Below are 26,348 nucleotides of genomic sequence, written 5' to 3'. Positions count from 1 at the left end.
CATAGCCTGGAGAACTTGTTAAAACGTAGGCCTCTGGGGCCCACTCCCAGAGTTTCTGACTTGGCGGTTCTGGGGTGCAGACAAGGATGTGCATTTCTAACAAGTTCCCAGCTGATACTCAGGCTCCGGTTCCAGGGAGCACTTTCTGAGACTCACGAGGCTGGAGAAAGATCATGCACAGGGCTAGCAGAAAATGGTAAGAGCTCCATAAATATTACCCACCTGTTCTGAGTTGTCGCTGGTGGACTTCTAATACAGACCAGAAGGCCCATGCATTCTGGCTGAGAGGAGCGAGTGAGAGTTTTAGGAAGAGATGTTATTTATTTATTTTTATTTTTTTTAGTTTACATTCAATTAATTAACATATAGTGTGTTACTCGTTTCACAGGTAGGGTTTAGTGATTCATCAGTTGCGAAGAGATGTCATTTAAACTAGGCTTTTGAGACTAAGCTTTTCAGCAGGTTGAGGATGGGGCTGGCGGGTGCTGAGAAAGCGGGGAGGTGGACCTGGCCAGGGTGGGCACTGCAGGATCGGGCAGGGCTGGGGGCCTGTTTCAGAAGAGGGAGAAGTCTAGTGAATTGTAGGAAGAGTAGTAGTGCAAAATGTATAACTATTATGAGTCCTGTTTCATTGTGGATCTAAACCCAATACATGCAGGATTGGTCTCCAAACAGGAGAACTTTCACCCGTGGAAAGATTGAGCATGAGAAAACATAGAAGGTTTTTTTCTCCCCATAGGAAGCATTTGGGTTTTTGCATCCATATTTAATCTGGTCGATTCCTTTCTTTTCTTAACAAAGCATTAGCGAAGCTATGGATAGGAGGGAGAAAAATGATCAAATCCATCAATAAAAAGAAATAAATCTTTAGAACCTGAAGGAGAGGAGAAAGGATTAAATAGGATTTAAATCCTAATTTAGAAGAGAAGAACCTCTTCCCTGTGGCCTCGTGGCGCAACGGTAGCGCATCTGACTCCAGATCAGAAGGTTGCGTGTTCAAATCACGTCGGGGTCAGCTATGGGTACCTTTTTAGGGTGAAGGAAGAAGAAATGAAAGGCAAGACAGTTTTCCTCCGAGGTATATATAGTAGGCTGGCTTTGAGAGACTTCCAAGGAGTTGTGATTGTGAAAAAACAAAATTTCGTGAGTGAATTACTGGCTTTATTGAACAATTCATGAATTGGGCAGTATCCCATCTAGTAGATGGAAAGGAGCTCCAGGGAGTTGTACAAAATGAGACTTTAATAGGCAGAAGGGACTGGGAACGAGGAAGTTCTACCAGCAAAACACCAGGCAAAGCCACTTTCCTTTAGAGGATGATAGGCATCTATCAGGCCGATTACCTAACTAGTGCCGACCGGGTGATTTCTAATTGCCTGACTGGTTGGAGATTCCGTTTCTGGGGGATGCGGAAACTGTAACTGGTAAGTCTAATAAGTCTCCATTCGGTGATTGGGCTTAGCATAAGTGACTCCATTTTGGGCCTGTGGTCCTGTTTTTTAACTTGATAGAAAGAACAGAATATCTGCTCTTATCAGAGTTTTGTGGGATGTATTGTGATTCCTATTTTGCCCTTAGCTTGCCATTGGAATTCTAAATGGGGGAAGCATTCCCCAAATGGACAGTGCGTCCTTGGCAACCTTCTTTAAAGAAAGATTTAATTTAAACACTCTCTTCCCGGGCATCAGGGAATGCATAGTTTTCTGGTTTCCCTCTTTCTTCTCTGGTTGCTTTCCTGACTGTTCCTTTGCGTGTCTGCCTCTAACAATGTGTGCATTCTTCTCAGCTTCATCCGCCCCACCCTGCCCCCACTGAGCCAGGAATCTAGAGCCATCCTGGACACATCTTCTCCTCCAAATCTGAGCAGTGAGTTCTGCTGAGTTTTATTTCCTAAACTGTCTATCCTGCTCTCTACAAGGACCTCTTTTCTTCCATCAGTATCTCTTGCCCTGGGTGTTGATGTGAACCTCCTAACTCCTCTTCCCAGATCTCCTCTTGTTCAGTTGAACTGGAGTCCCTATTATGCATATTTTTTAAACACAAATCTTGTCCTGATATCCTCCTAATTGAATCAGCCAACTGTCTGTCACACAGGCCTTCTTTCAGTTCCTCCAAGACCTGTTGCTCCTTCCCAGGACAGGGCCTTTGTCCCTGACCTTTCCTCTGAAAGGAATGTTCTCTCTTGCTTGCTGCATGCTTCTGCTGCGGTGAGCTGGGCGGACGCCAGGCCCTGGAGCCTCACCCCAGCCAGATCCCCAGGCCTCACCAAAGGTCCTTGGTCTTGTCACGAGAATGAATTCAAGGACAGACAAATAGCACAGTGGATGAGTAACACAAGTGGGAAAGTTTATTAAAGCAAAAGCACACTGTGGAGATTAAGAGAGCATGAGAGGCAGGGAGAGGGGAGAAGAAAAGGGAGGGAGAGAAAGAGAGAGCTCCCACAAGCTGCCAGCCCTGGGGAGGGGTGTGTTTCTGTCTTTTACCGACAGTTGTTAACTAGGGGGTGGAATATTTATTACCTGGGGAGAGAAGCAGGGTTTCCAGCTTTTTCTTCCTCACTTGCTCAGGGCTTTCCCGTCGTGGCGCCACCGTCTTGGGCCTGTCTGGTGGGATCCGGCCTCTCGTGGATGCTGCCAGGACAGGCCTCTGGCCCTCCCCACAGCTGCCCACGGCCGCCTCCTTGCGGGCCTCCGGCCATCCCGTCAGGGCCTCACTGCCTACTCTAAAAGTCCCGCTAACATGAACACCAACTACATGTGTTACGCTGGAGAAATAAGGCAAAATTTCTGACTTTCAGTGGTTCATTCAAAAGTTGCATGAAATAAAAATCAGTAGCTAATAGTTAACTGGTAGTTTTGTACTGTTTTTCAAGTGGCTTTAATAGACATCATTTTAATTTACCTTTAAAGCCTCTGGAGGAATGTAGGGCAACTACTCCAGGCTCCATTTATAGATGAATAAACAAGAACCAACGCATCATGTAACTCAATCAAGTTGATTTATATGTCTCATACTGTCCAGTTCTGTTTTTCCTCTGTTGCTAGGATGTGGAGAAACCTATTTTATGGCTGAAATTCTTCCTTTAAGATCAACATTGATAGCCTTTTAATTTGCTACTGTAGCTTCCTTCCATTCCTCCCCTTCAAAGCATCCTAATCACTGCTGCCAAGTAAATACTGTAAGTTCTCCGTCCTGAAGAAGAGGTGAAAAGGTAGAGACTAGAGCAAGATGGAGGTTTTCATGTGCTTCATATAATCCAGACACTCAGAGTCCATTACCTCCCTGAAACCCAGACTCAAGACTCACTTCAGGGAAGATAATTTTCATTGATTGTCAATGGTTTTCTCCATGTTGGCTTTTTCTCAAAACTTCTGAAAAGTCCTCACAAACAGGGGCCATAACTTCTACTTATTTCCAGGTCCCCTTTGGCTTTTGGTTCCAAAGAGCCACAAGGACCTCAGCAGCTGGTGGCCATCCTCCCAAGCAGCAAGTGATGGGGACTGATGTGAGGAGTAGGATTCGGGAGAATTCCTACTTTCAGCATTTTCTTGACTAGTCTCAGTTTTGACGACGATACCTTCCTTCTTTGTCCAAACTTGGGTCTTCACAGTGGAATGACAATAGGTCTTTTTTCCAAAATGTGATAACTTGTTTCAAACTTGGATTGAGTGCTGTGATCTAGTAATTAACCGAATTGGCTTGCATCCTAAAAACGAGAGATTTTCAGAATTTGTTTTCATTAATGATTTAAAGGGGATTGAGGGGGGATGGAGAAAGACATTTTTATATGCTGGGTATTTATACCTGTTTTTCGCCTTCAAAAGCCTCCAAGGGCCACATATCAGTTTCACCTTTTTTCTAGGTCACAAGTTTTCTCAGAATGTTTAGGTATAGCTTTTTCTTTCATTGGATTCAGGGAAGTCCCAGAGAAAAAACATAGTACCTCACTGTTTTACTAAGGAAGCAGAGACAACGGAACGGTAGCTATGAGGACAAATAAAGGACAACTCTTCCGTGGGGCATTGGTGGTTCAGTGGTAGAATTCTCGCCTGCCACGCGGGAGGCCCGGGTTCGATTCCCGGCCAATGCAGCCTGCTTTTTTTTTTTTTTTTTTACCCACAGCAGGGGTAGAAATATTTTCACTGAAAAATTACAAAGTAAAAATACTTCGAAGTAACTGTGTTTCTCATCCGAGTATGGCTGAGAAAGATCAAAGTTAACGCTCCTTTTGCAATTTCACCCTCATAAATTATGCCAATTGGCATGCATTTGGTGTTCCAATGGCCTGAAACGTCATCCTGTCGGAGCTGGAACACACTCCGACCTCAACAGGTTGGTCTTTCGGAGGCGAATTGTAAGCCGCTAGTATCCGAGGGCGGAACGTAGCCATGTACGGAGATCAAGGTATCCTCCTCCGGTCTTGGCAGCGATCATTTGAAAAATAAACAGAAAATTCAGAAGAAGGCGCCAAAATTTATTGTCTTGGAAATTTTTTGCAGCTTTTTTTTTTTTCCTGGGGTATTAGCAGAGTGGCGCAGCGGAAGCGTGCTGGGCCCATAACCCAGAGGTCGATGGATCGAAACCATCCTCTGCTATCTCTCCGGTGACTCTTTTTGGTTTAAACTCAGATTTTAGAAAAAGGGAGTGAATAAAGTTGATCACTCTCAGAAAGGGTCTGTGGACCAGTTCTGGATGAGTAAGAATAACCACGGTAATTTGTTACAAGTCCCGCTTCCCTGTCTGTAACAGAGGCGGATCTCTCCGTTGCGGCTGGTTCGTCCGTTGTAATCCAGTCTCCGACTGGGGGCCCCTGCACCTGTTAGGGACTGAATGCCACCCTCGCAAGCGCTTTGGTATCTCGCACGTCAGGCAAGCGTTACAGTGTGTAATAACTTGTGTTACCAGCATCTCGATATTCAAAATCTTGTTCTTTTTAGTGTGATGACAGGCACTCCAGAGCAGTTGTCATGGAAACCAACAGAAAGGTCAGTTTGTAAACTGGAAAGGTATTATTCCTCATGGGAATATATCCAGAGAGGGAAACAACAGTCATGTAGTCGTGGCCGAGTGGTTAAGGCGATGGACTTGAAATCCATTGGGGTCTCCCCGCGCAGGTTCGAATCCTGCCGACTACGGAGTGGTGTTTTTCTTTCCAGGTCTTATACCTGCTGGACCAACTTTGGAAACTGCAAAACACTAAAACAGCACTAAATACGCCGCTTTCCTGGGTATTACTATATTTCTCCATGAAAGGTAAGCAGGTGATCTAGTCCTTTAGTCTAACGGTGGGTGAAGGAATTTTTTGAAAATGATTTTGGGAAAACACTAGGGATTTCTGAGACCACTATATGAAGATGCTGAAAAAAAAAAATCCCCAGATTTAATTCTTTCTTTAATTTTCTATTTCCATATCCGAAATCCAGCTTGGATCTGACTTCTGAAAACTGGTTTGCCTCTTACTTCTTCTGCTTGATGTTCTTGCAGGAATTAGGGCATATCCAGGGCATCACTATCCAACTCGTGACCACGTTTGGTGTTGTGGAATGAATATCTCAAAACAGAAATTTCCAATCTTTCCTCCTTCTTGATCCCTCTTATCATTCCACTCAGGAAGCCAGAATTGCAGAGAGGAGGTATGGGATAGAGAATTTTCAAAACTGTTTTCAGACGTTGGCTGAATCTTATTTAAAAAAGTTGTTTTGCTGGATAAAACCAACACATACACAATACCGTATATGCAACATAAATAAGAGTAAATGTAATAACAACTTATCTTTTATTACACTTGCAATTGATCCATCACAGAATGCAGATAAGCAAAGTAAAAATACTTAGAAACGTAGTTTTTAATCCTTGAAATTACTAGTAAATTCCCGTTATATTTAACTTTTCTTCTTGCATTTTCTATATTCGTACATGCCCTAAGAGATTTTTCAGTGTTGACAGTTTCCTCGATAAGCCCATAGGTAGACAAACGTTCACTGCCCAGGTTAGGAATTTAGTAAATGCAGTTTTGATTTTTCCAGGAACGCGGGTACTCAAGCCTTCCGTGGACCCTGGGGAAAATTCCAAGCAAAGACGAGCCCTATTGGGCTTTTTCCCCGGCGGAGCAAGTTTGTTGCCTCCTTGGATTCGGGCACCGTGAACCTTCTCCACCTGTCCAGGACAGGTACTCACGTACAAATCACTGCAAAGAGCTTCCAGAAGCTTGCCGGGGACAGGAGTCATCCGTGGCCCCATGGTGTAATGGTTAGCACTCTGGACTTTGAATCCAGCGATCCGAGTTCAAATCTCGGTGGGACCTGCCAGTCCTTTTTAGCATCTTCCCCTTTTCTCTTAAATCACCCCCGCACCCAGAGTTGGCCAGAGACACCTGATCACTTGCGCACCTCAACAGCGCATCCGGGTCGGCAAGGTGACACTGTCTTGCAGAACAGCGTCGCCTGCGTTTTCTTCTGGAATTCTACGTCTGTCCTCTTGTGTCCCTCCTCCTTCTTTGGGAAATCAGGATATCGTCCAAACACCCCAGACCTCAGTTCTGGGTTCGGGTTCCATCAGTTTCTAACACGAACTTGGCCTTGAGAAGTTCGTAGTGCACGTGAGCCCCAATTGTCGTGTTTATTTTGGAACATCTGCTGTCTGCGATACAGCAGATTTTCTATTAATATTTAAAAAATTAAAACTATAGTCTACAGCATGCTGAACAGTGACAAACTCTGCATTGAATATTCATAGATACTCCATCAAGAACACTCAGCAAGGTGGCCCCATGGTGTAATGGTTAGCACTCTGGACTTTGAATCCAGCGATCCGAGTTCAAATCTCGGTGGGACCTGTTTTGCTTTTGGTGACCTCGGCCCATATTTCAAATCGCTATTGCTTCCTGGTGTCTGGACTGGAACTTTACACTCACACTTTCTTCATGCTAAGAGCATCCTGTAATTCCTTACTCTCTTCTCGGCCTTATGAAAAATGACCTATTTATGTATCACCTTTGTGTCCTTGTGGATCACTCCCTCTAACTGCCTGGGTTCCCGAAGTCCGTCTCTTTAGTCTTCAGACCCTAACAGTTCACGTGTCATAAGCTCCTTCCTCTTTTCTTCTCTAGCTCCTCAAAATGTAAGGGCCCCATGCAAAAATACGCATAACAATTGCAACAGAAAGCTCCTCAACGGACTCTGTGGTGAGCACTGTGGGCTCTAAATCCAGCAATTTGAGTCCAAATCTCTTTGGGGCCTCAGCAACATGTTGGTGATTTTCCCTCTCCTAACTCATTTGCTCACCTTCGAGGTCGACACATCTAGCTGCAGGCACTGCCAATCTCTTCCAGATCAACATGGAGTCCCTGCCAAGAGAAAGTTGCCTCTCACCATCCACCCGGGGAATCCGAGCCCTATTCCCCCCTCAAACTCCATGTTCCTCTTTTGCCTTTTTTGCCCAGAGCTTCTCAGATCCTGGCAAGTTAGAATCTTGGCCCTGGTGACTAAGAGTTTACGTTTTACCGCCCCAAACCGAGGTCCTTCCTTTCATGGAGCCCACATAAAGTGTTCCATCAGCTTCTAAACACTAACACTGTCCTGAAATAATACTACTGCACAGTGGGACAGCTGTGGAGTACGTCTTAGAGCCTCCACTGTCTGCCCTCATTGGAGGCTCCGTGTGCACCTGAAGCCAATGTGTCGCCTCCATCATTTTGAAGCTACACTGATCTATTAGGAATACTCGTCGGTCTTTCAGTGGGGACCCAACTTCAAGGGCCTCATGATGTAACGGGTAGCACTTGGACTTCACATCTCAGTGGACTTGTCTCAGTTTTGGTCACCTTGCCCTTCTGTTTTCCCAAACCAGGAGTCCACTTCGGTATGAGAGACACTCCCTTAGACTTGCACCCCCCCCCCCCCCCACATCAACACTCAGCTCCTTGCTCTTTCCTCTGGCTCCTGAAAACTGTACCCTCCCCATCATCCTCATGTTCTCCTAGAATCTCTCCTCTTGGTGCCGAGTTTTGCTTCGCCTGGTGCCTGAAGTCAGTGAGATCCCCGTGAGTTAATTACGTGCTCCGGTGACCAAGAGTCACAGGCCTCACCTGTGACTTCTCCCCATGAGGTTCATGCGCATCCTCTGTAGACCTGAAAGTGTCCAGACCATGGAGTGAGACCCCCACCATCATAGTCATTTGAGAGTTTCCTTTGTTGTCGTACAAGAGGCTCTCCTTTAATGGAGAGTGAATTTACACACCTTGAAGATCACCTGACCCCGTGCAAGAGTACACATGTCTTCCCTTGAAGGTTTGTTGTCGCAGAGGTCCCATGTGTGATGGTTAACCCTCTAGACACTGGACCCTAAATTCCTTCTGTTGACTCTCTTTAGTTCAAGCATATCCTCCAGTGCTCTCAATGACAGCAAAAGAAGAGCCCCCATCAACTCCTCTGGCCACTAAACATTGTTCCAGAAAAATCCCTGCAAACTTCCTCACACCTGTTAAGTCCCAGTCATGGTAATGTTTTAGAACCTCTGTAATAGTTTCCTACTGCTGCTGTAGCAAACTGCCACAAATTTAGTGGCTCAAAATAACACAAATTACTTTTCGTACAGTTCTGGAGATCAGAAGTCTAAAATCAAGGTGTCAGCAGGTTTTCTGGAGACTTCAGGGAAGAATCTTGTTTCCTTGCCACGTTCAGCTTCTAGTGGACTCTTCCCTGCATCACCTCTTGCATTTGTAGTCATGTTTCCTATTCTTGACTCTGACCTTCTTCTGGGTATCCTTGGAAAATCCAGCATAATCTCTTCATCTCAAAATCCTCAATTTAATCACATCTATAAATGTAAGGTAACGTATTCACAGGTTCTGGGGACTGGGATTTAGGCCTTTGTTAGAAGCCATGATCCAGCCTACCACAGCCTCTATTACTAAACAGCACGTGTCTGTGAATGCTCTTTAGATTGATTCTATTGATCAGGACTTCTTTCAAAGGTAAAATACCAATCCAGTTTCCACACAAGTCTTTTTTTCAAGAGACTCTTCTGTAGGGGCTCCATGGGGTGATGATTGGCATCTGAACTCAGATCCGGCAATCTTAGGGTACCTTGTGTTTCTGCCTTCTCAATGGCCTTCCCTCCCAGCCACAGGATCTCTGGGCCATGGGGCCTTCCTGAGTTTATTGGTTATCTGTTGTATCAATTACCACAAGATTGGCACTTAAAACAAGATGCTCTTCATCTTACAGTTGCAGAGGGTCTCGAGGGTCAGCATACCTAGGTCTTCTGCTTCAGGATCTTTTGTGATCTGCATTCAAGGTATGGGCTGGACTGGAGTCATGTCAAAGCTCAGCTGGGGAAGGATCCATTTCCAGGCTCACATGTGTGTGGCAGGATTTAGTTCCTCCTCAAAGGTTGTGGAACTGAGGGCTTCAGCTGCTGGCTGGTTGTTGGCTGGAGTCCATTCTTGGTTCCTTGCCACGTCGACTTTACCAACATGGCAGCTTGTTTTGTCAAAGCATGTGAGCTGAGAAAGCAAGAGTGCAAATGTTTTGGTAAGTCAGAAATCACAGTCTGTTGTAATCTAATCAAGCAAGTGAGATCCTATCACATTCACTGTGTTCCTTAGGTTAGGAGTCAGTCACTAGGTCCAGGCTGCACTCAAGGGAAGGAATTTCACAAAAAGTCTGTCTACCCCACTGGGTTTCAAAGACCCTGGAGATCCCGAAGCTGAATGAGCCCTGTCTGGCTCTGGTCTTCTGCTATGACTGATACTTTGCAAGCAGCTTTTCATTTATTTATTTATTTATTTATTTATTTATTTATTTATTTATTTATTTATACTTTGTCAGCAGTTGCTATACTGAGAGCAATTCCTCGTACCTCCCAACTGGGAAAATTACTTCTAGGTTTTAGCTTTTATGGTTTTCCTTTATCTATCTTTCTTCACAGTTAAGCCAGCATTGACGAGCTAGACTATCACTCTTCTAATATCACTCCTGACAAGTGAATCAGAATCTCTTGGTATAATGCACCGAGGCTATTTTCCTAAAGTTCCTCATGGATTTGAATGTGCAGCAAGCGGTGAGGCCACTGAGCTAATTTTTCCCTGACCACCCTATTCAGCCGGCTACCACTGCAAGGCATTTACTACTTTCTGACATATGGTATGTTTTGATTTCTTAAGTATGTATTGCCTATTTCTGCATACTTCAGTTTCACCAGGGCAGGGAATCTTACGTGTGGTATATACTCCCGTACTTAGAACAGTGCCTGGCACAGATGCGATGCTTGATAAATATTCTTGGAAAGATTGAATAAATGAAAGAATCAATGAACTCTTCAGTTTGGCCTTGGTCATCGTGTTTGACAGTTCCTAACCTTAACAGTACCAAATCCAAATCCATTTTTATTTTCTTTCCAGAAACATTTTAGAATTTGTCACTCACTTAAGCTTAAAACAATTACAACTTCATATTTTTTACCATAACATTACCTGTTTTATAGGTGTTTATATATTAGATAATTAATATGTTTGCTATTTATTAAATCATTCCTTGACACCTCCTTAGAGCCTGCAGTTTGAATCCTGATCACGTTGTAGAGCATGTGCACACACACACACCAGGAGTTATTCTTTTTTTGTAATGACCTTGGATATAGATGAGAAAAAGGAGCTGACATCCAGGCATCCAGGAGCTGACATGATTGTCCAGTAGGCCCGGGCGCTGTCAGGAGGTGGCCTGGTACTCACCCCTAGGCCATGGGGATTTTCTGTGGAACATAAACAATCTCACACAACAGGAGCATCAGACAAGGGCTTTCTCTGATCATGATGACGTGAGACAGAACATTTCATAGTCTAGTCTAAGAACAGACAGCCAAAGAAGGTCACTCACTGTGTGTACCACAAAATTACCAAATGTCTCCTGCCAGCTAACACAAGGGACCACTGGTTTTCCAAACTTAGCTTCATTCTATTCTTACCTTTTTCTAGATAGAGTTTATGAAGATACGAAATCACAGAATTATGCCCTCCCTTCCTGACAGCAACCAACCCAGGACAAAGCCTGGCTTCCTTGTCTCCTCCCTCAAATCACCCAACAGAAGACAAATGTTACAATAAGCCCCCCCATTTTTTTTTTCAAATTTGAGATATAATTGACATATGACATCGTGAAAGTTTAAGATGTGCAACGTGTTGATGCATTTATATATTGCAATATGGTTACCACATAGCATTACCTAACACCGTCACCAGGTCTCATAATTACCATTTCTTTTTTGTGTGATGAGAATATTTAAGATCTTAGGAACTTTAAGGGATATAATATAGTATTGTTGACTATAATCATGAGCTTGTGCATTAGATCTCGAGGAGTCACTCATCCGCTCACAGCGAGCTTTGTGTCCTTTGACCCCCATCTCCCCAGTTCCACCCCCCCCGAGCCCCTGGTAACCACCATTCTACTCTGTATTTCTAAAAGTTCAGCGTTCAGCTTTTTAAGATTTCGTATAGAAGTGAGATTACCCAGTATTTGTCTTTCTCTGTCTGACTTGTTTCACTTAGCATAACGCCCTCAAGGTCTACCCATGTTGTCAGTAATGGCATTTTCCTTCTTTCTCATGGTTGAGTAAGATTCCATTGCCTGTGGTATCTTTGCGTATACATATATGTATGTATACACAACTTTTTCTTTTTGTTTTTTTAAGATTTTATTTAGTTTTGCAAGAGAGAAAGAGCACAAGTAGGAGGGAGGGGTAGAGGGAGAAGCAGGCTCCCCGCGGAGCAGGGAGCCCGATGCGGGGCTCGATCCCAGGACCCTGGGATCATGACCTGAGCCGAAGGCAGACGCTTAACCGAATGAGCCACCCAGGCCCCTACACAACTTTTTCTTTATCCATTTATTCACTGACACTCGGTTGTTCCCATATTTTGGCTATTGTAAATAATGCTGCAATGAGCATGGGCGTGCAGATATCTCTTTGATAACCTGTTTTCATTTCTTCTGGGTAAAAACCCAGAAGCGGGATTGCGGGGTCACACGGTAGTTCTATTTTTAATTTTTTGTGGACCCTCCACACTGTTTTCCACAGCGGCTGCACCAATTTACATTCCCACCAACAGTGCGCGAGGGGGCCCCTTTCTCCACAGAGTTGCTAACACTTCTTATCTCTTGACTTTTTGGTGATGGCATTCTAACAGATGTGAGGTGGTAGCTCGTTGTGGTTTTGACTTGCATTTCCCTGATTACTAGTGATGTTGAGCATGCTGGCCATTTAGATGTTTTCTTTGGAGAGACGTTATTCCACGAAAGGGAGGTCTACACAAAATGAGCCCTAAGAGCCGAAGGAGCCGGAAGACTGAAGGAATAGGCCAACAAGTCCAGTTTGAGGAGAAGTGGTTTGTCAAGGGGATTTAGGGACGGAAGGGTGCCTTGGGTGACTCCATCTCCCGTGTGACTGACCTGCTTTTCTAGCCTTGGAGGCTCGGAGCACCTGCAGGGGGCCCCACCCGGAGGCGATGTTGGAGGCTCACAGGTGTATCTCCAGAGCAGATTGAGGACACCGTGCCTGCGGGTGTACTTATAAGGGCGGGGTTAGACAGAAAGACTGGGGGGGGGGGTTGGAGTGTGTATGGGGGCTGTGTTCAGGAAGGCTTCAGGCCACAGAGTGGTCATCATGGCAGATTTGTCTAAGATGGTGTTAGTCTGGTTCACACAAATGTCTACACTGTTCTCTGACCACTTTTAAATTGGACGTTTTTGTTGCTACTGAGTTGGATGAGCTCTCTCTGTATTTTGGATATTAACTCCTTATCCAATACACGGTTTGCAAATATTTTCTCCCATTCCACAGTTTGCTTTTTCATTTTGTTGATTTCTTTTGCTGTGCTGAAGCTTTTTAGTTTGATAGGCTTTCCACTTGTTAATTTTTTTCTTTTGTAGTTTGTGCTTTTCGTGTCAAATCCAAAATATCATTGCCAAAATAAATGTCAGTGAACTTTCCCCCTCATGTTTTCTTCTAGGAGTTTCATGGATTCTTGCCTTATATTTATGTCTTTAATCCATTTCGAGTTAATTTTTGTGAGTGGTGTGAGATAGAGGCCCAATTTCAGTTTTCTGCATGTGGTTATCCAGTTTTGGATAAATCCAGTATTTGAGTTATATCCAGTATGAAGGTTGTATATGACCTTCATTATGTAGAGGTAGGTACATTCTCTCTATACCCAACTTGTTGAGAGAGTTTTTTAAAATCATGAAAGAATGTTGTATTTTGTCAACAATATGCCATGACATGTGAAACACGAAAGGATGTTTGTATTTAATAAGGTCTTTAAACTCCCCTTTTAACTGAGATCCTCCAAGGTCTCTCGAGATGTGTGCCCTTCCTAGTGGCGGCAGCAACAGTTACAACTTATCCAACTGTAGGTGTGTTCCTGGTGATCTTTGGCTGGAGGGCGTTGAAGTTGGCAGCAAAAAAAAATAAATAAATAAATAAAAATAAACGACAGTAGTAAATTATCTTTTTTAAATCAAATTTACCTGTACAAAACAAACAAAACAAATCGACACAAAACAAAACTCCCTCCGATGGTCCTAAAATTCTTTAATAAAGTCTGAAATCTTTGGTGTGACATTGGGAACCAGTTCCAGTTAATCTGACCTTCAGCCCCCCAGCCCCAGCTCCTCAGCAATCACCTGCTCGCACTTCCTGGGAAGTGATGACTCTAAGAAGCGCTAATGTTCCATATGGTAGACATCTGAGAATCCTGCAATAATAGATATAATACAGCTCGTTTCATGATGGTTTCAGTATATACATGGCCTAAAGGAATGACGATAACCAATTGGATTTTTAAAACAAAAGCAGTCATAAACTCCATTCTTCCGGCAGAGGCTGCCAGGTTTCCTGAGAAAGTGTATTTGGTTTTTATTCGGGTCCACACCCCACCCTCTCCTTCCCGGGACGATAGCCTGTTCTTTATTTGTTTTTCCTTTACGAAGACAAGAGGGCCACTGACAGAAAGCAAGGAGGTCTTCTTCATTAATAAAAGTATATAATCAAATAATAGAAATTACAACATAGAGCTGTGCTCAGGAGAACAACATGGTATTTATGTGACAAAGCCCCCGGAGGTGACGAGGTGGCCGAGTGGTTAAGGCGATGGACTGCTAATCCATTGTGCTCTGCACGCGTGGGTTCGAATCCCATCCTCGTCGGCGGCTCCCCCGCTGCGCCGGTGGAGAGAGGTTTTAGCTCTTGGTGAGCGAGAGGCTTCGCTAGCATCTTGCCGAAGGTGTTTGTAGGAAAAAACCAGAAACAGGCTAGACCAGCAACTTTTCACTATTAACCAATGTACTTCTTTAACCGTTTTACGGAGATTTCCGGGGTTAAATAAGCCTGGATGGGAGTGTTGCACCGACCCGGCTCCCGCGGCGGGGGCACAAGCCCGCCCCCACCCCCCCCCCCCCCCCCCCCGCCCCCGGGGTCTCCACTGAGGCCTGAAACTCTGCTTCGGGACCTCCGAGGCTGCGGGCACCTCGCCCCCTGGAGTTTCTCCTCCGACCGCTCGGGCCTCCGGCCCCGGGTCGGTGACCTCAGCTCTCCCAGGTGAGGTCCAGCCGTTCGAGGGGTTGCGGGCGCGCGGGTGATGCTAGCGCCCCCTTCTGGCAAAAAATCCTTTTGCAAGGCCCACATCCCATGTACCTTTCCCGTGAATTCGCTCAGAAAGGCACCATTCTCCTTTTTTTTTTTGTATTTTAGTTGAATTAACTTAAATCAAAGATCTTTTGCGAGCCCTCCAACCTCTGTTGGTTTCTCCCTTCTTTGGTCCTCTTCTGCTAGTTGCTTCTTAATTTGAGCACATTATCCCATAAAATCTCTCCTGTCTCCTCTTTTCACTTTACTGAGAACTAGAGCAAGGGGTCAGATACACAGCGTAGAATCACAAAATTCGAAGGGACTGTAGAGATGATGTCTCTAAAACGTCCCCCCTCTATCACCTGGCTCTATTTTACAGATGAGGAAACTGAGGTAGAAACCAAACTAATTGTTTTAAAAAACCATATAATGAGCCTTTCCTTATTAAGGTTCATGGGAACCAAATTCTTTCAGAGCAAGTGGTTAGGGGTGATGAAATCTTTCCAACATGTTCAAATCCTGTGACTGACTGTGACTTTTGATATCTAGAAAATTCTTCTGAAGTAAATTTGTCATGAGCCAAAGCCTCATGAGGATTGAGGCCTACAAAGCATGAAGTTTGAAGCAGTATCTGATTTTGAATTTCATCTAACAGCATCTGGATTATATGGTATATGTAGTTTGAAGATGGTTTACAAACGCCTAAATAAAAGAAGACCACCAGACCACTAAAAATTATATCATGCTAAAAAATCACAATGGAAAACATTGATAAAATTCCTAAATAAAAATTTAAAACTGTCACATGGCCCAAGGCACTCCATATCGCAATAAAAACATAGCATGTTAAGATAGAGCAAACTGGAAAATTTTGTCACTCCTATGACATACAGAGATTGTCTTCCACTTTTTAACCCATCTCCCGTTAACCTGGCTAAGTGATGGATGAAGGGAAGGTATCACACAATAATTTATTGCCTTTATGTCTGTGATATTTAGTGCTTCAAAATTCAAGATAATTGATCTCCTGCCAAAAACTATGAGGGACATACTGTAGTTGAACAAAGTTGGATTTATTGTCTTGTTGCAATGAGGGAGGCAAAATATCATGGTGATCTATTAAGTGACTCAGTAACTCTATGGTCGGTTATTTTAATTTTTGTCTGAAAGGTGAGAGGATCAAAGTAGGACACATGATTACAGACAGTTTTTTTGTTTTTATCTTGCTTCCTGAGGGTCACGGAGTGGCCTTGCCTGTTGTTGGTATCCTTTGAAATTATTTATGTTCCACAGGAATTGACCAGGGCTTAGCTGTGAGGGCCAGGCCAGCTCCTAGCAACGCTAAGACTGAGCTGTGAATGTCAGACCCAGGCCTGGTGTCAGGGGCTGCTGTTCTCTTTCTCAAAATGCATGTAATTCATACACTTGGGAACTCATTTTTAAGATGAAATGCAATAAGGTGTAAGATAATAAGAAAGGATGAATGATTTCTAAACTTCGTAAATCTGCATTGACTCCTCAAATGATTCAAGTATTGGCCTCAGTTTTTCGTCCCTTCCTGTATCCAAGCCTTTTGTCTAGTAACTTCTCAGTTCCTCTTCTAGAGTTGGAGTGTTGCCCCTGGTCTATGGGCTGGGGCATGAGGATGACTTCGATCAATGGGATATTAGTAGACATATATCCTTTTTAGTTTTTAGTAGACATATCCATATAGTAGAGTATATCTTTTTCCTGGTTGATAAAAGGATACTTATTGTCATGGTACATTTTGTGAGGAAGGAAGCAGCGAGTGGCTTCACATGACATTAACACATTGCAATTTTTTTTAGTCTGGGAAAGCTCAATCCTGAGAAACAACGCTCAAGCCCCAACTTTTCTGTACAATTTGGACTCTACAGCTGACTGGGGAAAACCAGAGTCACACCAGAGATCTAAAAAAGAGGCTGGGCAAAGGAAGAGGTAATTATTACCTTGTTTTAATATTCGTTGCTTTCACCTAGCAAAAGCATCCTCCACGTGATTTGAAGGAACTGTGTTTCACCATGAAGTCAAGCATTGGAAATTACTTTTTCTTCATCCTAAATTATTAAATGCAGTTATTTAGACACAAAAATGTGTTTTTGTGTATTTTGTGCATCTGTCTTCTCTGTCTTCCTGCTTGCCTACACACTCTGTAAATGTAAACAGCTGGGATTCTTTTCATGACCTTATGTTCTTCCGTTCTGTAATTTAGGTTTGAATCTGGACTGTTCTCATCCTTTTGATGGCAACAAAAACAAAGGAAAAAGGGAAGTTGAGAGGGAAAAGGAGGGTAAGGGTGAAAACCAGTAACACAGACTCCAGCAGCCAGGTCTTCAAGGACAGGCCGACTCAGACTAGAAGAGAAAAGTGAAGAAAAAAGGGGGAAGGAGAAGCAACAGGCTCCCACTGTGCGGGCCCCGGGGCCTGGCATTGGTCTGAGACTCAGCAAGTCTTAGAGAGGGGTCAGTTTACCGATCTGAGTTCCCTTGAAACTGTGAAAATGAAACTCAGGCACTCACAATCCAAATTTGAGGAGAGCTTGAGAGCCCCCAGATTATGGGAAGGGCTTGTTGCAGTTCTGCCTCTCCTGGGTCCCACGCCTGTGAGAAGGACCTCTTTAGAGTTGGAACTGGAGGGGATTATGCTGAGGGAAATAAGTCAGTCAGAGAAAGACAGCTATCATATGGTTTCACTCATATGTGGAAGATAGGAAATAGTGCAGAGGACCTAGGGGCAGGGAGGGAAAACAGAGTGGGAAGTCATCAGAGAGGGAGACAAACCATGAGAGACTCTTAACTCTAGGAAACAAACTGAGGGTGGCTGGAGGGGAGGGGGTGGGGGGATGGGGTAACTGGGTGACGGGCATTAAGGAGGGACCTGCTGTGACGAGCACCCGGTGTTACATGTACCTGATACATTACAGAACACTGCGTCCGAAACTACTGGTGTACCATAAGTTGGCTAATTGGATTTAAATTAAAAAAAAATTAGAGTACGAAAAAAGAAACACGTTTGGCAAACAGATGCCCCGTGATTCCTCCCGCCATGTGAAATACGACAATTCTGGGGAACCGCATAAAAGCCACGATTAACCACGAAGGGATTCGAACCCTCAATCTTCTGATCCGAAGTCAGACGCCTTATCCGTTAGGCCACGTGGTCGCTCGCTGTGCGCTTTTGCTGCAGCACTTAGAAAGTATAATGAGCTTTCTGGCCGGTCCTGAGCCGTCAAAGAGCGCCCGGCCGCCCGCGCTTCTAGTCATTGAAAAAATGGGGGCGCCTGGGTGGCTCGGATGGTTAAGCGTCTGCCTTCGGCTCAGGTCATGATCCCAGGGTCCTGGGATCGAGTCCCGCATCGGGCTCCCTGCTCCTTGGGAGCCTGCCTCTCCCTCCGCCTCTCTCTCTCTCTCTGTCTCTGTCTCTCATGAATAAAAAAAAAAAAAAAAAGTAAAAAAAGAAAAAATGGAAACGAGATTACCAGGGTTATTTGGGGCCACGGAGTCGGGACTCGTGAAAGGTAGGAACTGGCAATTTCGGTCTTGGGTCCTCCACGGGAAGAAAAGTCATGGACATCACCACTCCTGAGCAGAAAAGCTGTCTATGGCATCTGAAAGATGCCCAAATACTGCATATTGTCTGCATCTGGGGCTATTTTTAAAAATAAGCTAACTCAGAGCTTCTTCCCTATAAATGCTCATCCACATTCACTATTTTCAGACTCCAGGTGGTTGGAAGGTCCCCCTGGACAGTTACCGTGCAAACCGCACCCAGAAGGCATCTTAGCATCCTACGATTGTCTTTCTCGCTGTCCTGCATGGATACCTGCAGGGTCCCCTTCTCATACTCCTCTGGGACTCTCTCTGATTGTTGTAATGTGACATCAGAGCACTTTTCCTGGTGTGTCTCTGTTTGGAGAAGAAGAGCAATCTTTGGTTGGCGTTTCAGGAGGTGTATAGAGTGGTCTAGGGTCATTCATGTTATCTGAAGTTTCCATATCTTAAGAAATAAACACTATAGTAGGATTACAAAAATTATGACTGTTAGCAATTCTTACAGTCAACAGATGATTCAACACAAAAACGTGTTGCAGTGAAATTCTATGGACGAGATATTTATAGAGTTTATAATGTTCTGTAGAGTGCTTGGCCCAATAAAGTGATAGAGATTTCAACTTATATTTTGGATGACTTCTTTCGAGTTTATCAGTGAATCTGTGTGATCTCGTGCACCTTGTTTGAGAATAATGTTGACTATCTACACATATTGCAGTACCTTAATTTTCTTAAATCCCAGACCTTGGGAGCTTTGGCCCTCTTGGTTCATTCGTGATAGGTTAAATTAGCAGCTTCTGGAGCACAGAAATGGGGTCTTTTACATAGTCGTTCTTTCCCTGTCCACAGAATTACATTTGGCAAATAGTCGGAGCTCAGTAAAAATGTGCTGAATTTCTCAAATACATATATTTTTGAATTTTGCAATCGTTTTTAATGTGGGGATTATTTAACTAAAAGATTCTTTTATCCTGCAAAAAAATCTGCATATGGACTTGTTCTCTTCCTCTCTCCCTGGAAGCAAGAAGATGGTGGTTAAACCATCATGGGTACTGTTGGGTTAAGTGGTGAGAGGAGATCCTCAAGGCTCAGTCACCCAGCCCTGTGGAGGGAGACACGATCTTCAGAAAGATCACTGGCAAGGATCTCCAGCCAAAAGAATTTTTGAGGATGACTGATGTCTTGGTGTCCATGACATTTCCCCTCAAGTGTCAACATGTTTTCTGGTGATACCTAAGAGACAGATATCCCAGATACCTGTAGCAAAAGATGATGATGAAAGCCTTGGACAGTTAATGATTGTTGACGAGAAATGTGCTGCTGATATGGGCCTGGTTATGGAATGGCGGCGAATGAAAGTTGGGGGGGTCAATCCGTCTATCATGTTCATCTGCAAGTTTTTGGAGCTGGGCAGATGAATTGGCCTCCTGGTTTAGCATGCTGTAGGGATAATTTTCTATTCTCTTGGCAATGATCAAGTTTGCACCTTTCAATATGTTAGTACACTTACTTTTGTCTGTATATGGAGAGGTTGAAGAAATAACTTTTAAAAACCCTATATGTTATAAAAGACATTATTGTATAGCTTATAATAAAAACAAACAAAAAACAAAAATAAAAACATGATCAAAGCCCAGACCACAAACTCGAAAACGCCAGAGATTTTTTTTTTCTGGCTAGGAAGTTTGATCATATTACTCCTTTGATCAAACTTGGTGATGGTTTTTTACTGCCCATAGAAAAATAAAATCGAAACCTGTTTGCACTGCATACTCACTTCCTTATGACTGTCCCTTTCCCTATCTCTTCTGCCACAATTCAGGATTATACTGTAAGACCTAAAATTTCAAGGGCTCCTTTGACATCTTTGAGTCTCATAAGAACCCCCAAACGGTCTTGTGAATTCACCTGTTCTCACAGGATATGCCCTATATCTGGCTAATTCCCCTATCAACCAGACCAGGTACATCCCAGCCCCTCAACCTAATGGGTTCACCTCCCTGTTGGTCCTGGAAGCTATTAAGATAAGCCAATTCCATCTTTTGGAGGAAACCAGGGTCCCCCTTTTCTCTGTCTGCTATAAAGCTTACCTCCCACAGCTCTTGCTGGTCACTCTAGTCAGGAGTGCGACCTGAGCCAACTTGCGGGGCACGCGGTGCCCTCCCCCTCCAGGCTGTGAGTATATGTGCCGGTAAACAGCTACCCATCTCATCTGCCCAGTGTTGAGCACGGTGTGTCTGGCCGTCTGGTATTGTTTAGGGCAGAGGATCCCTCCTTCACCTATAGGGTGAATGGGAGGTGATCAGATACAGCCCCTTCACCTTCCCCCTCCAATCCTCCTGCTCCATCTCCCTCACCTCCATGCTCGAGCACACTGAATGTTCTGTAGTTCTCTAGAAACCCTTAACTGTTATGCCTCCTTGTATGTATGTATGTATGTATTTATTTTTCTATCTAGAAGCCTCTTCTTGGCTACCTGCCAACTTCTTACTCATTCTAGATTGGACTCCAAATCTGCCACCTTTCCCAAACTGGGCCATTGCCAGAGCAAAGGTAATGCAGCAAATCTGTTTTACTCAAGTTTTCACAGACGTCTGTAGCCACGGTGATGACCCTTGGTCAAACTCTGTGAACTAAAATACTGGAATGTTCACTTAGTTACTGGGTCATGATGCTATCCTGTGTACATGAAGCAGTGGGTCACTATGAACCAGGTTGTCAGCATATTTAAAGTAAACCACAGCCTTCACTGGTCCCTGCAAGTTCACGACAGGAGAGAAAGAATGTGGATCATCTCTGAAGATGGAGGACCAGAAAGACTTCTCTGGTGTTTGCTTGTGTATATCTTTTTCCTGCTGTGTCTGCACTTTTCCCTTTGCTGTAGTAAATCTTAACTTTGAGCATATGTTCATTTATGGGAGTCCTTCTAGCAATTCATCCAGTTACTGGGTGATCTTCATGGGGCTACCAGGAACAATCATTTTTCCTTATTTCCAACTGCATTTAGTGTATAATCTTTTAAAAGAAAGATCTTATTCTACTATACATTTTTGTTTGAAAGCTAGACTGTAGGCTACTTAAATACTTTTCTTAGGGCTTAGCACAGTATCTGACACATAAATATCTGAATAGGAATTTTTTCTGAGAGATATATAAAACATACACTTTTCAAAAATGAGCCTAGACAACAGTCCTGTTAGAGACTGTAAAGGAAGGTAGGCCGTAGAGACACATTTACCAGCAATGACCACATAAGTGGTTTTCTCAGGTCAGAGTTCAATCCTGGCCACCAAAACTTTGCACTCTGGCTCAAACTGTTACTTATTTACTCCGAAGATTAAGACTCTCGAGTTGCAAAAGTTTGGCGCTAGGATGGCCCAGGAGATTTCTTGTCTATCGCTTTAGCCCCATGGCCACAACTACCTAACAGGTAGTGCTTTCTGAATTATGTATAGAAGGAAATTAAACTCCTTATCTGGACTTCCTTCCCTGCCCTCACCGCCACACTCAGCTTATTTTAGCGATTTCACGGCTTCACAGGACAATGAGACTGTCATGATAGCTGGTGGCAACAACAGCGCTACCACTTCGGCAGCCACTAGAAATAAAGCTTATTATGGGAAGACATATTAATGATAACTGAGTGTCCTTTACCGACGTTCTATTTATCTCTAGAGAATGTAAACAGTTCTACGTTTATTTTCTGGAAATAATTTAAGCTCCAGAATTAGACAAAACAAAACAAATCTGGCTCTATTTTCTTTCCCTGTTGTGAAACATAATTTTAGCAAAAGGGGAAAACCCTTAGCAGAGGATGGTTTCGATCCATCGACCTCTGGGTTATGGGCCCAGCACGCTTCCGCTGCGCCACTCTGCTCCGCTCCTCAGCATCTCCTAATAATACTCTTAACCCTGTTCCGAGGCGATTCCTCCTGGAAGAACCCGTACGAGGTCGTCCGTTGGCTTCCACCCCTTGGCTACCACAAGCTGCCAGTTCTTTTCGGAATAATATCGCTACCGGAATCAAAGAGAGAACAAAGCAGGCGTAGAGAAGGAAACATTAACACCCTGTTGAGAGTTCGGACGCAGAAGCGAGAGGTGGCTGGATATATGAGAGAGAATGACAAGCTTTAATCAACAGGGAAGGAAGAGGAAAGCCGGCTAAGGAACGGGCTTCCGCGCGGCGGGCGACCATGCCGCCTCACAGACACTAACCAGGCCCGCATTCGCCTTTGGGAAGAGCACCCTCCCGGGCTTGGTGATGGAGGTGCCGTCCGGCCGCGTGAGCCCGGGGCGGAGGCTCGCGGCGGGAAGGGCCGGTCCGCGGGCGCAGGGAGCTGGGGGGCGCCGCAGGCCAACGCAGAGGGCGGCGCGATCGCACAAGGCACGCCACGCAGCAGAAGACGGCCAGGGCAAAACGCTCCTTTCTTTAGTCTGACGCAGTTAAAAAGGTCCGACGTTCTCATGTGGGGACCCGGGACGCTCCAGCTGCCCCCGCGGAGGGCACGGTGGCGGAGGGGGAGGGGGAGAGTGTCCGCCGGGGCCCAGCCTCCCGTGACGTCGCCCCGCCCTCCGCGAGGGGCGGGGCCGGGCAGCGGCCGTTCCCGCGTGCGCGCTTCCAGTCTTCAACTAGGTCCGCAATCCGCACACATAAGGAGATTGCCCCAACGGTTTTCGTGCTTTTTTTCGCGATCTCTTAGCGTTGCAGCAATGTCTGGCCGCGGCAAAGGCGGGAAGGGCCTGGGCAAGGGCGGCGCCAAGCGCCACCGCAAGGTGCTGCGCGACAACATCCAGGGCATCACCAAGCCCGCCATCCGGCGGCTGGCCCGGCGCGGCGGCGTCAAGCGCATCTCCGGCCTCATCTACGAGGAGACCCGCGGGGTGCTCAAGGTGTTCCTGGAGAACGTGATCCGGGACGCCGTCACCTACACGGAGCACGCCAAGCGCAAGACGGTCACGGCCATGGACGTGGTCTACGCGCTCAAGCGCCAGGGCCGCACCCTCTACGGCTTCGGGGGCTGAGCGCACCGGACCCCCCCGTATCCCCAAACACAAAGGCCCTTTTCAGGGCCACCCACTTGTCTCTTGAAAGAGCTGTAGTTAGTCGTCATTCTTTTTTAGCTCTTGACTCGTGGTGGAGTACTTAGGTTCCAAACGGGTTAAGGATGGTTAGTTGCTGTTTGGTGTGAGGCGCTGCTTTGATCGCTTTGTAACTCCGGGAGTTCACTTCATCGTCGGGCTGCGTCGTTGGTTTGCGGCATTCGGGTCTGTTCAAGCCGCGTCCTGAGCGTTTTTATAGCGGCAGAGCAGCTCATTGTTTTCCCCGGGAGCGTTCTCCGTTTTCGACTACTTGCGAGTTGGAGATAGTGCTCGCTCGGTTCTTGAACACTGGAGAGCAGGGACCCCCGGCCGGCAGGTAGCGGGTGAGCCTACCCCGCCGGGCTCCAGGGCCCAAGATGGCGGGGCGGGCGAGGGACAAAGGGAGCGCGCCGGCGGCGGCGGGGCGGCCGGGGAACAAAGACGAGCTCCCGCGGAGCGGCCGGCCGCGCCCTTCCCGCCGGCTGCGTGGGCCGGACGGCACTGGGGGAAGTGCACTCGCGCCGAGACCTGGCAAGTGTTTAGCATAGCCCCCGAAATTTCCTGACAGTTTGAAAACCTCAAGTAGATAAGAAGGGTATTACCTGCTGAGTGGCATTTTTTTAAAACCTACAGGCATCAGGATATTTCACCCCAAATTACTAAGTGTAGGGAAGGAAATAATCCTCTTCAAGGTCTTCCAGCTGGACTAAAAATTTACATGAGACATTGAACAGGAGAAAAAAATCCAAAGTTTTATTTCCTGCGTGCAGAGGCCCAATAATGAAATTGAGACACAAATGACTGAGGCAGGCAGTTTTTATACTTTTCAGAAGACAGTACATTTGTGAGCAATTGACAAGATTAAAAACGTGTAAATTAACCTTTAATATAACTTTTAATATTAAGGAAAATTTGCTGCACTGACCGTATTTTTCTCACTTTTACAAAGAGTGGGAGAATAGAGAATAAACTGCAAGGACTAGTACTAGCCGTAGAATGAGCAGTTGGAGACTACTGATTTGTTCAGTATTTCCACATTGAGGAAAGTGAATCAGCTCAGCTAATCGGAGAGTGGGGCAGGGTTAAAGCAGATTTCCTGACTCTTTCCCCTATATCTGCTCACTTCCTGTTTTAACCCTTATATTCCATTATTATAAGTAATCCACACATGTTATTAATGGAATATTATGAAGTAATCCATAGAATGAAATTTCTACTTAACATTTTATATTCCAGCAAAGCATCCTATAAATTTTTTTTAAGGCAACCAACAAAGCAAATGTCAACCAATAGGTGGATGAATTGTGACATAATCAGGCATAATCACACAATCTAACATTGCTACGAAAACAAATGAGCTTTAGCCCCATGTGACAACATGGCAACTCATTGTTCCCTGAAAAAAGCAATTCCCAGAAACTAGATGCAGTATAATACTGTGTTGATCCATTTAGGCTAATTATGCTGTGATAAACAATCACCAAATCCCAGCGACTTACTGTGATAAAGGTTTACGTTTTGCTCATAATGTTTATTGACTGTGGGTCATTTATTTGGTGTAAAGATTTCTTATTTTGAGGTTATCTGAATTTTCTTTGAGCGTATGAAAGAATAGTTCTTTTATGAAGTGAGACTGATAGGAGTCTTCTAAGTTGTTGGCAATACCACAGCAATCTTTAGGGTGGCCCTAGATTTCCCTAGTCTGGGAATGATTGTGGATGGCAATTTTGTGATTCTCTTCTTGCTTTAAAAGTGCAGCTGCTTTTCTGAAGATGATTCTTCATTCTGGCCAGATACTACAGAGAGGTTAGGCAAAGAGAATTGGAGGCATGGGAACAAAACAGGAATAAAAAGCTCCTAAGAAGCTCTTGTGTGAATTTCCAGGGTCCCTTCCTTGTAGCCCAACTTACTATTAAATGAGGTACCCTTAGTACTAGTGAGACATGAGGAAGTCCCTGGAAAATGAGTCACATGTTGCTTGAATTGCCAGGCAGAGGCAGGGAAGTCACACAGCCTAGGTTGTCCTCAAAAGAGTTCAGGGTAAAGAGATGTTCCAAGGAGGGGTTTAGACTGTTAGAAGGGCGTTAGATTGCTCACACAGCCAGACAAGGAACCCTAACTCATGTCACTTGCTGGTAGTCATTGTGGCCTACTGCCTTGTTCAAAGCCTCAAGACTCAGATTCTAATATGGGCAGGAACTTCCCTAACACTTGAACCAGAGGCTTTAGCTTCAGCTGATATTTTGGAAGACTCTCCTCTGTTGTAGGTACTGTCCTAAATGCTTTACTGTGTTCTTTTACTGATCATCCAGCTATGCCATGTGGTGGTTACTAATTATTATTACCATTTTAGAGATAAGGAAATGCTCACCAACGGCTTAAGGAATTGGCCCAAATTTAGCATTGAAATAGGCCGTCAGGACTGTATCGTGTCCTAAGGGATTCCTCCTTAAGCCACACTTGTATATTTCTTTTCATGTATTGTTTTCGAATGTACTTAAGATTAGCTTTTTGGGGAGCGAGAAACAAATGCCTTAATTACATGTGGGGCTTAGAGAATCGTCACAAGCTCCATTACAAAATTGAGTTACTTATGTAGGAAATGCTTGGGGTTCAGAGCCGATGGCCAAGAAAGAATTCTTGAGCCGTCTTTGGTGCAAAACAGGTGGTTTTATTACAGCAGGGGCACAGGACCCCTGGGCAGGAAGAGCTGCACTTGGGAGCAGTGGCCCATTATATGCTTTCAAGTTGGGAGGGGGTTAGGGACAGCACAAGCCTTCAAGGCATTTTGGAAAGAAGGTTTTCAGGACCTTGAGGGAGCTAACTATTGTTAGGAAAAGGTCATTTATTACTACTTAGTAAAAACTCAGTCATGAGACTCTTCGGATGTGTATCAGTGGATCGTATGCTTGGAGGATGACTGCTAACAGATATCTTGGTGGGGGTAGAGCTAAAGGAAGGTTCCAAGGGAATTTTTATATGTTAAAGTAGACTTACAGGATCCTGGAGGGTTGGGACAATGTTAGGCTAAGATTGCCTTTCGCCCTTAGCAAAGTGTCCATATCAAGGCAGCTG

The 26,348-nt window shown here is 44.9% G+C and overlaps 1 protein-coding gene and 9 non-coding genes across 10 annotated transcripts; 8 read left to right on the top strand and 2 right to left on the bottom strand.

Moving 5' to 3' along the window:
* Window positions 1-943: 943 nt before the first annotated feature.
* TRNAW-CCA (transfer RNA tryptophan (anticodon CCA)) lies at window positions 944-1,015 on the top strand. The gene has a single exon. It is a non-coding gene; the product is annotated as a tRNA-Trp (tRNA).
* Window positions 1,016-4,019: 3,004 nt separating this feature from the next.
* TRNAG-GCC (transfer RNA glycine (anticodon GCC)) lies at window positions 4,020-4,090 on the top strand. Its single transcript has one exon. It is a non-coding gene; the product is annotated as a tRNA-Gly (tRNA).
* A 433-nt stretch (window positions 4,091-4,523) lies between these two features.
* Window positions 4,524-4,595, top strand: TRNAM-CAU (transfer RNA methionine (anticodon CAU)). Its single transcript has one exon. It is a non-coding gene; the product is annotated as a tRNA-Met (tRNA).
* A 458-nt stretch (window positions 4,596-5,053) lies between these two features.
* TRNAS-UGA (transfer RNA serine (anticodon UGA)) lies at window positions 5,054-5,135 on the top strand. Its single transcript has one exon. It is a non-coding gene; the product is annotated as a tRNA-Ser (tRNA).
* A 1,097-nt stretch (window positions 5,136-6,232) lies between these two features.
* TRNAQ-UUG (transfer RNA glutamine (anticodon UUG)) lies at window positions 6,233-6,304 on the top strand. The gene has a single exon. It is a non-coding gene; the product is annotated as a tRNA-Gln (tRNA).
* A 459-nt stretch (window positions 6,305-6,763) lies between these two features.
* Window positions 6,764-6,835, top strand: TRNAQ-UUG (transfer RNA glutamine (anticodon UUG)). Its single transcript has one exon. It is a non-coding gene; the product is annotated as a tRNA-Gln (tRNA).
* A 7,284-nt stretch (window positions 6,836-14,119) lies between these two features.
* TRNAS-GCU (transfer RNA serine (anticodon GCU)) lies at window positions 14,120-14,201 on the top strand. Its single transcript has one exon. It is a non-coding gene; the product is annotated as a tRNA-Ser (tRNA).
* A 3,531-nt stretch (window positions 14,202-17,732) lies between these two features.
* On the bottom strand, window positions 17,733-17,805 carry TRNAR-UCG (transfer RNA arginine (anticodon UCG)). The gene has a single exon. It is a non-coding gene; the product is annotated as a tRNA-Arg (tRNA).
* Window positions 17,806-21,999: 4,194 nt separating this feature from the next.
* On the bottom strand, window positions 22,000-22,071 carry TRNAM-CAU (transfer RNA methionine (anticodon CAU)). Its single transcript has one exon. It is a non-coding gene; the product is annotated as a tRNA-Met (tRNA).
* Window positions 22,072-22,889: 818 nt separating this feature from the next.
* LOC114212501 (histone H4) lies at window positions 22,890-23,263 on the top strand. Its single transcript, XM_028107382.2, has one exon. It carries the CDS (start codon window positions 22,905-22,907, stop codon window positions 23,214-23,216), a length of 312 nt encoding a protein of 103 aa, XP_027963183.2. The 5' UTR covers window positions 22,890-22,904; the 3' UTR covers window positions 23,217-23,263.
* The last annotated feature ends 3,085 nt before the right edge of the window (window positions 23,264-26,348 follow it).

The sequence above is a fragment of the Eumetopias jubatus genome, unplaced genomic scaffold, assembly GCF_037043125.1.
Source record: "Eumetopias jubatus isolate StellerSeaLion01/CBP00866 unplaced genomic scaffold, mEumJub1_p1.0 scaffold_6, whole genome shotgun sequence".
In the NCBI taxonomy this organism is placed as follows: domain Eukaryota; kingdom Metazoa; phylum Chordata; class Mammalia; order Carnivora; family Otariidae; genus Eumetopias; species Eumetopias jubatus.
Note: the sequence above shows the minus strand (reverse complement) of the source record. Positions and strands in the feature narration are given on the sequence as shown.

Bases quoted from the DNA above. Each gene is read 5' to 3' on its own strand.
- LOC114212501 (XM_028107382.2), top strand. From the start codon at position 22,905: ATGTCTGGCCGCGGCAAAGGCGGGAAGGGCCTGGGCAAGGGCGGCGCC.